Source organism: Gorilla gorilla, chromosome 6 (assembly GCF_029281585.2).
Source record: "Gorilla gorilla gorilla isolate KB3781 chromosome 6, NHGRI_mGorGor1-v2.1_pri, whole genome shotgun sequence".
In the NCBI taxonomy this organism is placed as follows: domain Eukaryota; kingdom Metazoa; phylum Chordata; class Mammalia; order Primates; family Hominidae; genus Gorilla; species Gorilla gorilla.
In genome coordinates this window covers 52,399,763-52,411,750 of record NC_073230.2, presented here as the reverse complement: position 1 = coordinate 52,411,750, position 11,988 = coordinate 52,399,763, and the positions used below count along the sequence as shown (strand labels likewise).

The window sequence follows — 11,988 nt, the reverse complement described above, 5'->3', positions numbered from 1 at the left end:
TACTCTGGAGGCTGAAGCAGGAGAATTGCTTGAACCTTGGAGGCAGAGGTTTCACTGAACCGAGATCGTGCCACTGCACTTCAGCCTGGGCAACAGAGCGAGACTCTGTCTCAAAAAACAAAACAAAACAAAACAAAACAAAAACCAACCAAACAAAAAGATTAAATGCTATTTGCAAAAATTCTCTGTACCCACTGATAATCCTTACGTTAGGATGATCATCTCTTGCCTGGACAGGATAATTCTGAAACCTACTTCAGATTGTCATTCTTCACTCAAAACCCCCTAAAGAGTTCTTGCTCAGGGTAAGAGCCAAAGTCCTTCAGATGTTCTAAAAGGCCAGCCCATCTGTGACTCTTTTCCTCTGACGTTCTCGCATGCTGTCCTCCTGCCCCGCTGGCTTCCTTGCCCTCCTAATTCACCAGACATGCATTAGCCTCCAGCCTTCACTCTTTTCCCAGGCATACACACGACTGCCCCTCCTGAGGGGCCTTTCATCTGGAACCTTCTTAGGGAGCCTTACTGCCACTCTGTCTAAAATTGTACCCACCCACACCTCCAACTAAACACTCCTTACATTTTAGTTTCCTGTGGCTGCCATAACAAATTACCAGAAACATGATAGATTAAAACAACAAGGCCAGGTGCGGTGGCTCACGCCTGTAATCCCAGCACTTTGGGAGGCTGAGGTGGGCGGATCACGAGGTTAGGAGTTCGAGACCAGCCTGGCTGATATGGTGAAACGCCGTCTCTACTAAAAATACAAAAATTAGCTGGGCATTGTGGCGGGTGCCTGTAATCCTAGCTACTTGGGAGGCTGAGGCAGGAGAATTGTTTGAACCCAGGAGGCAGAGGTTACAGTGAGCCAAGATCACGCCATTGTACTCCAGCCTGGGCGACAAGAGTGAAACTCCAATCTCAAAAAAAAAAAAAAAAAAAAGACATGTATTCTCTCTCTCAGTCACGGACGGCAGAAGTCCAAAGTGAGGAGTGGGCAGGGCTGCACTTCCTAGGCTCTCGGGGAGATTTTTTTTCCTGTCCCTTCCAGTTTCTGGTGGCTCCAGGCATGCCTTGGCTTATGGCAGCAATATTATTCCAGTGTCTGCCTCTGTGATCATAGTGCCTCCTTTTCTTTTTTTTTTCACATTTTTTTTTTTTTTTGTATTTAGAGAAAAAAACACTTAACATAAAATTTACCATCTTAACCTTTTTTTTTGAGACTCTGTTGCCCAGGCTGGAATGCAGTGTTACGATCACAGCTCACTGCAGCCTCAACCTCCTGGGCTCATGACATCCTCCCATCTGACTCTCCCAAGTAACTGGGGACCACTGGCACGTGCCACCACACTTGGCTAATTTTTACATTTTTTGTAGAGACAGGGTTTCTCTATGTTGCCTAGGCTGGTCTCAAACTCCTCAGCTCAAGCAATCCTCCTGCCTTGGCCTCCCAAAGTGCTGGGATTATAGGCGTGAGCCACCACGCCTGGCCATGTTAACCATTTTTAGGTGTGCAGTTCAGTATGTTAAATATATTCACATTGTTATGAAACAGATCTCCAGAACTTTTTCATTTTGCTAATCTGAAACTCTGTACCCATTAGACAACAGCTCCCCCCGCAGGTAACCATTCTACTTTTTGTTTCTATGATTTTGACTACTTTAGACACTTTATCTAAATGGAATCATACGGCAATTGTCTTTCTGTGATTGACTTATACTACTTAGCATAATGTTAAGTTTCATCCATGTTGTAGCATGAATCAGAATTTCATCCCTTTTTATGGCTTGACAATACTGCATTGTATGTATATACCACATTTTGCGGTAGGTACAATGTATATTTACATTGCTTCCACCTCTTGGCTATTGTGAATAATGCTGCTATGAAAATGGGCGTGTAGGTATCTTTTCCAGATCCTGACTTTACTTCCTTTGGATAAATACTTACAGGTGGGACTGCTGGAGTATATGATTGTTCTACTTTTAATTATTTAACACTCTTTTACAATTTATTTTCTGTTTTTGTTGTTCTAATAGTAGCCATTATTAGGTGAGGTATTTCTTATCTCTTATAAGGACACCTGTCATTGGATTTAGGGCCCACCTGGTTAATCCAGGATTATCAAGTCTCAAAATCCTGAATTACATCTGCAAAGACTCTTTTTCCACATAAGGTCACATTCACAGGTTCCAGTGATTCAAACATGGACATGTCTTCTGGTCCCCCATTAAGTCCACTATACTACTCTCTTTTTTTTTTTTTTTTTTTTTTTGAGATGGAGTCTCGCTGTGTCGCCCAGGCTGGAGCGCAGTGGCGCGATCTTGGCTTCCTGCAAGCCCACCTCCCAGGTTCACGCCATTCTCCTGCCTCAGCCTCCCGAGTAGCTGGGACTACAGACACCCGCCACCACGCCCAGCTAATTTTTTTGTATTTTTTTAGTAGAGACGGGGTTTCACCATGTTAGCTAGGATGGTCTCGATCTCCTGACCTCGTGATCCCCCTGCCTCAGCCTCCCAAAGTGTTGGGATTACAGGCGTGAGCCACTGCGCCTGGCCTAAGTCCACTATACTTTCTTCTTCCCTGCCTTATTTTTATTCTTGATACTTATCTCCATCTGACATGCTCTATATTGCTTTATTTATCTTGTTTGGCAGATGACAATCAAGATAAAGTCATGGAGACAAGGATTTTTGTTGCTGTTGTTCTTGTTTTTTGAGACAGAGCCTCACTCTCACCCAGGCCTAGAGTGCAGTGGCACAATCTCGGTTCACTGCAACCTCTGCCTCCCAGGCTCAAGTGATCCTCCCACCTCAGCCTCCAGAGAAGCTGGGACTACAGGTGCTTGCCACCATGCCTGGATAATTTTTTGTATTTTTGGTAGAGACGGGGTTTTGCCATGTTGTCCAGGCTGGTCTTGAACTTCTGAGTTCAGATGATCCACCCAAAGTGCTGGGATTACATGCGTGAGCCACTGCGCCTGGCCTAGACAAGGATTTTTGTTTTGGTCACCTGTGTTTTTCCATTAGAACAGTGGCTGGCACAAATGGCTGCACAGCACATACTGGTTGAACAAATGAAGGAAGGGGTGGCTGGTCTAGACAAAGAGCCTAGACAAACGTCGGCAGAAATTGCCTCATGGCTTCTGAGCAGAAAAATCTCTCATCTGGGGAATTAGACTCCCTAAGTTAAATTTTCTTTCTTTTTTGGAGATGGGGTCTCACTCTGTTGCCCAGGCTGTAGTGCGGCAGCACCATCACAGCTCACTGCAGCCTCAACCTCCTGGGGGTCAAGCAATCCTCCTACCTCAGCCTCCCGAGTAGTTGGGACTACAGGCCCATGCCACCATGCCCAGCTAATTTTTTTTTTGGTAGAGACAGGGTGTCACCATGTAGCCCAGGCTGGTCTTGAACTTCTGGACTCAAGCGATCTTCCTGCCTCGGCCTCCCAAATGCTGGGATTACAGGCATGAGCCTCAGTGCCTTACCTCCTAAGTTAAATTTTCTGCAGTGGAGAATACAATCTCTTTAATATTATCTCTCAGTTAAGACAAATTTCAGGATCCTCCTTAAAAAAAAAAAAAGAAAATAAGTTTGCCAATACAAATACCATTTCTCACTAAAGTGAATTAGGGTTCCTTGGAGAAATGGTTTGTTTTGTTTCTGGGCAGTAAATGTATAAAACGGAAAGCAAGGAAGTCCAGGGTGTCCAATCTTTTGGCTCTCCTGGGCCACACTGGAAGAAGAAGAATTGTCTTGGGCCACACATAAAGTACACTAACAATAGCTGATGAGCTAAAAAAAAAAAATCTCATAATGTTTTTAGAAAGTTTACGAATTTGTGTTGGGCTGCATGGGCCACAGGTTGGACAAGCTTGACCTAAAGACTACTAGGATTGTGGATTACTAGGATTGTGCCAGAAGGACACAGGAGCAACTAAATATTTGATGAGACAATCTGAACATTTAAAAAAGGACAATGACTGTAATGGATTAAAGCACATCAAATATCTAAACATCCATCAATTCATGATAGCACTGCCCCTTCTCCCCAAAGAACCCAAAGTGGTCACAGTTAGAGGTTGCTGGGGCATCCATCCATCCATCTTTATTATTATTACTATTATTTGAGACAAGGTCTCAGTCAGTCACCCATGCTAGAGTGCTGTGGTTCCATCACGGCTCACTGTATCCTCAACCTCCTGGGCTCCAGCCATTTCCCTGCCTCAGCCTCCTAAGTAGCTGGAATTACAGGCATGCATCACCATGCCTGTCTAATTTTTACATATTTTGTAAAGATCTTGCCATTTCCTGGGCTCAAGCAGTCCTCCTGTCTTGGCCCCCCAAAGTGCTGGGATTATAGGCAGAGCCACTGTGCGTGGGAAAGCATCAAGCATACATCCTGGCTATCCTGAATGGATTGTATTTCAAAGTAACCAGAGAGATGAGGGAATGCTCACCTTTGTAGAAGAATCTCATCTTATAAATGCAGGAGAAATGAGAGCATTTGAAATCACCACTTTGCACACCTAAGGAACATCATAAAACTACACTAGGGTTTCTCAACCTGGGTACTACTGACATTTTGAGCTGGATAATTCTTCGCTGTTGGGGGGGAGGTGTGCTCTGTGAATTATACAATGTTTTAGCAGTATTCCTTGCATTCATTTTCTAGATAACAGCAGTACCACCCGCCATCTGCCACCCCCCACCCAGTTGCAACAATCCAAAATATCTCCAGATATTGCCAAATTTCCCCTTGGTAAGACAGGGCAGAATCAACCCTCGTTGAGAACCAATGGTCTAATGATCATCAACGTTTGCTAGACTATTAGAAGAAAGGCTGATGGTAAACTTCATGGATAATCAGGATGACAACCCCCAAATTGAGAGATGAATTACAATATTACTAAGAGACAAACCTGCCTTGTGCCTCAGTAGAAGTACATAGTGCCAGCCATGAAGTGTTATTGGAAACAAAACAAAACAAAAAAACCCAAACCTCAACATTACACCTAAACCTAATGAAGCCTCTAGCCAGGGGCAAATCCAAGCTTTGTGGGGCCTTAAACTATACAAATTTCACAGTCCTCTTTAAGAAAAAGACACAAAATTATAAATGCGAAATTAGGTACAGGGGTCTATGCAAGGGAGGGCCTGAAGATTAAGCTTCATTAGTTTCACTGTAAACCTCCCCTGACTCTAGAATTAACTGTGATTACAGGACATACCAGGGACAAAAAACGTTAAATGACACCTGAAGATACAATCAGCAAAACCCAGAAAGTGGAAAATTCTGTTGGTCAAATGACCCAGTTTCTTCAATAAGTAAATGCCATGAATAACAAACAACAAAAAGAGAGGGGAAATTTATATATATATATATGTTGTTATATGGTTTTTTTTTTTTTTTTGGACACGGAGTCTCTCTCTTACCCAGGCTGGAGTGCAGTGGCATGATCTCGGCTCACTGCAACCTCTGCCTCCTGGGTTCAAGCGATTCTTCTGCCTCAGTCTCCCAAGTAGCTGGGACTACAGGTGAGCACCACCATACCCGGCTAATTTTTGTATTTTTGGTAGAGGTAGGGTTTCACCATATTGGCCAGGCTGGTCTCGAACTCCTGACCTCGTGATCTGCCCACCTTGGCCTCCCAAAGTGCTGGGATTACAGGTGTGAGCCACTGCGCCCGGCCCTGTTTTTGTTTGTTTGTTTTGAGATAGAATCTCACTCTGTTGCCTAGGCTGGAGTGCAGTGGCATCATCTCAGCCCACTGCAACCTCCACCTCCCTGATTCTAGCAATTCTCCTGCCTCAGCCTCCCAAGTAGCTGAGATTACAGGTGTGCACCACCACACCTGGCTAATTTTTGTATTTTTAGTAGAGACAGGGTTTCACCATGTTGGCCAGCCTGGTCTCAAACTCCTGACCTCAAGTGATCCTTCCACCTCAGCCTCCCAAAGTGCTGGGATTACAGGCATGAGCCACTGTGCCCAGCCAGAATTGTTATATATTAAGAGACATATATTTGTATGAAATGCAGTAAGTAAACCTTGTTTGGACCCTAAATATCTAATGTACAAAATTTTTTAAGGCAATGGGGAAAATTAAACACATACTAGGTATTAAGTGATGTTAAATAATTTTTAAAATTTTGGTGGGTGTGATAATAGTATAAAGTCCTTATCTGTTAGAGACACACACTGACGTATTTATAGGTGAAATGACATGATGTCCAGGATTTGCTTTAATATACAGCACTTCAAAAAAAAAATGCAGAAAGGGATACATGAAATGAGAAAGGCAGCAAACTGTTGTTGAAGTTGGATGATGAGTACAGTCCTCCGTTATTATCCAAGGGGGATAATTCCTGGACCCCCACGGATACCAAAATCCAGGTATGCTCAAGTTCTTTATGAAAGTTCATTGTAATTATTCTACTTAGATAAAAGTTTCAAAATTCTGTTGATAAAATATATTTTTAGTAGAGACGGGGGTTTCACCTTGTTGGCCCAGCTGGTCTCGAATTTCTAACCTCAGATGATCCACCAGCCTTGGCCGCCCAAAGTGCTGGCATTACAGGCGTGAGCCACCGGGCCCGCCTGGCCTTGATAAAAACAGTTTTAACCTTCCGTTGCTTCGATTCCGTGCCCACTAAGTAACATTCTAGTTTGTTTTTCACTTTCAAAAGGATGTGCTGTAACTAGGGGATGTAAACAAGCTCCATGACCCTACTTATTCCAAGTTTTCGTTCCACTCTCCCACCTTTTTTTTAAGACAAGGTATCACCCTCGGTCGCCCAGGCTGGAGCGCGATCACTGCTTAATGCATCCTCGACCTCCTGGGTTCAAGCGATTCTCCTGCCTCAGCCTCCCAAGTAGATGCGCACACCACCACACCGGTTAATTTTTTGTAGAGACGGGGGTTTCACCATGTTGCCCAGGCTGGTCTCGAACTCCTGGGCTCAACGGATCCGCCCGCCTCAGCCTCCCAGAGTGCTGGGATTACAGGTGCCAGCCACCGCGCCCGGCCCCAGCTTCTTAAAAGAATGATCCGAAACTATGGCAGCACTGGGCTTTTGGTCCCCACCCAAGAAACGCCCGCTCGCAGAGGCTCGCCGCGGCAGGCTCTCCCGACGTGACAGAGTGTGGGTCTGGATTCAGCCTCGGTTCTTACGAGTCAGATAGGTGGACACGCAAAGCAAAACATCACAGGGCTTTTTGTATTTAGCACAGAAAACACTTGAGCCCGAGCTGAGAACCCAAAAGGCACGCTTCAGGCCATCGTAGCCACCAAGCCTGGTCAGATTCCGTCCACCGTCTCCTTGGTGCTCCGAGACCCAAATCGCTAACTGGGGCCGAGGGCGGGCGTGACTGCGCAGGCGCGCCTCCCCTGCGAGATCCCGGAGGTAAGCTGTGGTGTAAGGGGCGAGAAATTAAGGGCGAACGTCATTGCGCATGCGCCCTCTACCCTCGTTGCGGGGGTAGGCGGGCGCCGGGCTGTGTGAGGGGGCGGGGCGCGGCAGTGTTCGGTACGGATGGAGTTGCAGGAGACGGCGAGTACATATCACTGCGCAGGCGTCCTCTTCCCCTAACGCTCAGCGTCGCTAGGGTGGCGCGCAGGCGCAGAGCGATGCGCAAATGTGCGCAGGCGCCTAGGGGCTGAGGCGCGATGGCAGGTGTCGGGGCTGGGCCTCTGCGGGCGATGGGGCGGCAGGCACTGCTGCTTCTCGCGCTGTGCGCCACAGGCGCTCAGGGGCTCTACTTCCACATCGGCGAGACCGAGAAGCGCTGTTTCATCGAGGAAATCCCCGACGAGACCATGGTCATCGGTCAGGCGGGCTGAGGGTGGGGAGGCCCTTTGTACCCAGCTCAGCCCTCGGCGGCGCTCCCTCCTCCCGAGCCCAGCCGGGTCGCTGGCCCCCCCAGTACCTAGCCTGAGGGTGCCCCGAGGACGCCAGGCCCCCTGCCTAGAGCTCCGGGCCGCACGTCGGAGGGGGCCGGGCGGAGAGGCGGCCCACTAGGGCCGGTCGTGACTATGTGTCTGCCCCGCAGGCAACTATCGTACCCAGATGTGGGATAAGCAGAAGGAGGTTTTCCTGCCCTCGACCCCTGGCCTGGGCATGCACGTGGAAGTGAAGGACCCCGACGGCAAGGTAAGGCTGGCGTTGGCCCACGCAGCCGTTCTTCAGTGGAGCTCCCGTGGGGTGTAAAGCACTGCCTGGAGGAGGCCTCAAGGGACAGGAGCTTGCACTTGGAGAGGCTGCGGTATAAAGGTGGGGCCTTCACTCACATATGTTGCAGGTGGTGCTGTCCCGGCAGTACGGCTCGGAGGGCCGCTTCACGTTCACCTCCCACACGCCCGGTGACCATCAAATCTGTCTGCACTCCAACTCTACCAGGATGGCTCTCTTCGCTGGTGGCAAACTGGTAAGAGGATTTTCTCTTTGGCTTCAGCTTAGAATCTCTCACTTGTTTCCAAATTTTGATTTATCATCATTGTGAAACTTTGTAGCACAGTCAAAATTGGGGAGACAGATGTTGCCTTCTGCTCCACAGCCAGGGACAATAGTGGGTTCCATACCCTGGAACAGACAACTGGAGGCCCCACCACTCATACATTCCATGTTTCCTTGTAGCGTGTGCATCTCGACATCCAGGTTGGGGAGCATGCCAACAACTACCCTGAGATTGCTGCAAAAGATAAGCTGACGGAGCTACAGCTCCGCGCCCGCCAGTTGCTTGATCAGGTGGAACAGATTCAGAAGGAGCAGGATTACCAAAGGGTAAGTGCATATCTCCTTGTAATTGGAGAGGGCATTTGACCTTTATACCCACTATACCTACTCAAGTTTCTGCTTGGGAGATCAGCTCTGCAGAGAATGGAATGAGAGATATTGGTTTAGATAGGTTGTTTGTTTGTTGTTTTTGAGACGGAGTTTCACTCTTGTTGCCCATGCTGGAGTGCAATGCCATGATCTTGGCTCACTGCAACCTCCGCCTCCCCAGGTTCAAGCGATTCTCCTGCCTCAGCCTCCTGAGTAGCTGGGATTACACGCATGCGCCACCATGCCCGGCTAATTTTGTACTTTTAGTAGAGACGGGGTTTCTCCATGTTGGTCAGGCTGGTCTCGAACTCCCGACATCAAGTGATCTGCCCGCCTCAGCTTCCCAAAGTGCTGGGATTACAGGTGTGAGCTACCGCGCCCTGCCTGTTTTGCTTTTTTATCAAAACATTTTATTGTGGTAAAATATAACACCAAATGTGTCATTTTAACTGTCTATATAGTTCAGTGGTATTAAGTGCCTTCATAATGTTGTGCCACCAACACCATCATCCAGCTCCAGAACTTTTTCATCTTCTCAAACTAAAAATCTGTACTTATTTTGTTTTGTTTTTGAAATGGAGCCTCGCTCTGTTGCCCAGGCTGGAGCGCAGTGGCGCAATCTCGGCTCACTGCACCCTCCGCCTCCCAGGTTCAAGCGATTCTCCTGCCTCAGCCTCCCGAGTAGCTGGGATTACAGGCAAGTGCCACCATGCCTGGCTCATTTTTGTGTTTTTAGTAGAGACTGGGTTTCACCATGTTGGCCAGGCTGGTCTTGAACTCCTGACCTCAGGCAATCCACTGCCGCAGCCTCCCAAAGTGTTGGGATTACAGGCGTGAGCCACTACACCCAGCAAATCTGTACTTATTATAAACAATAACTTCCCGTTTCCTTTTCTCCTGACACCCACCATTCTACTTTCTGTCTCTATGATCCTGACTACCCTACCTCATATAAGTGGAATCATTCAGTATTTGTCCTTTTGTGACTGGCTTATTTCACTGAGTATAATGTTCTCACAGTTCATCCATGTTATAGCATGTATCAGAATTTCTTTCCTTAAGGCTAATATTCCATTGTATGCATGTGCCACATTTCGCTTTCAGTAGTCATTTTTAAGCTCTATAAAATAAAGTGAAGAAAGGACAGTTCACAATCTAGTAATAGTCATTGCCTACCTGTTTTTCTTGGACTCTTGTTGGAAATGGTAGGATCATGATTTCAGTCCCAACAGAGATGCTTGTGGAGGGACAGCCCGTCCCTTTCTTGGGGCAGCCTCAGTGGGGAGACCATAGCACTCCTAATGGAGTCACAGATAGTATTCCAAAAGGAGTTTGGTCCTGGAGTTGAGTAGTTACACACAGGGAGGGACCTCACAACAGCCAGACTGTTTCTCCTGCTCACTTAACCCTGTGTTGCCCCACACAGTATCGTGAAGAGCGCTTCCGACTGACGAGCGAGAGCACCAACCAGAGGGTCCTATGGTGGTCCATTGCTCAGACTGTCATCCTCATCCTCACTGGCATCTGGCAGATGCGTCACCTCAAGAGCTTCTTTGAGGCCAAGAAGCTGGTGTAGTGCCCTCTTTGTATGACCCTTCCTTTTTACCTCATTTATTTGGTACTTTCCCCACACAGTCCTTTATCCACCTGGATTTTTAGGGAAAAAAATGAAAAAGAATAAGTCACATTGGTTCCATGGCCACAAACCATTCAGATCAGCCACTTGCTGACCCTGGTTCTTAAGGACACATGACATTAGTCCAATCTTTCAAAATCTTGTCTTAGGGCTTGTGAGGAATCAGAACTAACCCAGGACTCAGTCCTGCTTCTTTTGCCTCAAGTGATTTTCCTCTGTTTTTCACTAAATAAGCAAATGAAAACTCTCTCCATTACCTTCTGCTCTCTCTTTGTCCACTTACGCAGTAGGTGACTGGCATGTGCCACAGAGCAGGCCCTGCCTCACTGTCTGCTGGTCAGTTCTGGGTTCACTCAATGGTTTTGTGAATGTAAATAAGGGGCAGGTCTTGGCCCTAGAGGATTGAGATGTTTTTCTATATCTTAGAACTATTTTTGGATAAATTATATATTTTCCTTCCTAGTAGAAGTGTTACTGCCTGTAACTAGCTCAAAATACTAATGCAGTTTCTGCATTCTGGGTTTTGTTTTTCCTTTTTTTTTTTTTTTGAGTTTTGCTCTTGTCTCCCAGGCTGGAGTGCAATGGCGTGATCTCAGCTCACTGGCAACATCTGCCTCCCGGGTTCAAATGATTCTCCTGCCTCAGTCTCCTGAGTAGCTGGGATTACAGGTGCCCGCCACCACGCTCAGCTAATTTTTTGTATTTTTAGTAGAGATGGGGTTTTACCATGTTGGCCAGGCTGGTCTTAGACTCCTGACCTCAGTTGATCCACCTGCCTCAGCCTCTGCATTCAGTTTATTCACATATTTTTGGTAACTCCCATGGCAGCTCCTAGGATTTCAGCGGTCTGTGGGCCAGAAAGCAGACACCGGGGCTGACCTCAAGGCCGTATCAGAGGGCCAAGCAGAGTTCTTTTGGATACCTGCTTTTCATCCCACAGGGCCTTAGAGTCAGAGGTAAGGTAGCAACAGAGCTAGAATGGGGCAATGCACTCTTACCCTCCTTCTCAACTTTTATTTAAGCTGTGCTAAATGTTTTCTTCAAGGGAACCAGATTTAGTTCTTTACAGAATTTTCCAGTGAAATAAAACATGTTGTAATAGCTGTGTTTGAGATGAAATAAGAGGTTGTGGGCAGAGGGGAGGCACCTAAAGGAAAAGAGGAAAGGTGCCTGGGCTACCTATGCAGATAACCTGGAGTGGACTTCACTGTGGACTCATGGTACTAAGGCTTGGCCTGGACAGGCAGTCTAGGGGGTATGGGAATACATGGTGTGGTTCAACTATTTGCAAAGGTCAACCAAATAGACCACATGTTCGCAAAGTATCATCTGAGGAAATTAAGTACCTTCTTAGCCCTCTCAGTCATAAATTTGAACAAATTTTAATACACTTCCCTCATGCCCTTCTATATAAAACTTAATACCATTAGTTCCCCATTCTTGACATTTTCAGTTTTTATTATATATTTATTTGAAATATTTATTAAATTATCTGACCTACAGAACTAAATTCTTCTCCTTTTGTTATTTC

General features: G+C 46.7%; 1 protein-coding gene across 3 annotated transcripts; it reads left to right on the top strand.

The window, feature by feature from the left end:
* Positions 1-7,534: 7,534 nt before the first annotated feature.
* Positions 7,535-11,967, top strand: TMED4 (transmembrane p24 trafficking protein 4). 3 transcript variants are annotated; one of them, XM_004045384.4, is made up of 5 exons: positions 7,535-7,825; positions 8,049-8,149; positions 8,298-8,423; positions 8,633-8,779; positions 10,248-11,967. In XM_004045384.4, exons 1-5 carry the CDS (start codon positions 7,666-7,668, stop codon positions 10,395-10,397), a joined length of 684 nt encoding a protein of 227 aa, XP_004045432.1. In that variant the 5' UTR covers positions 7,535-7,665; the 3' UTR covers positions 10,398-11,967. The 3 variants fall into 3 exon arrangements, with proteins under 3 accessions (XP_004045432.1, XP_055203739.1, XP_018886728.1); XM_055347764.2 differs by lacking the exon at positions 10,248-11,967 and adding an exon at positions 9,003-10,239 and having other exon boundaries at positions 7,616-7,825; XM_019031183.3 differs by having other exon boundaries at positions 7,649-7,841.
* The last annotated feature ends 21 nt before the right edge of the window (positions 11,968-11,988 follow it).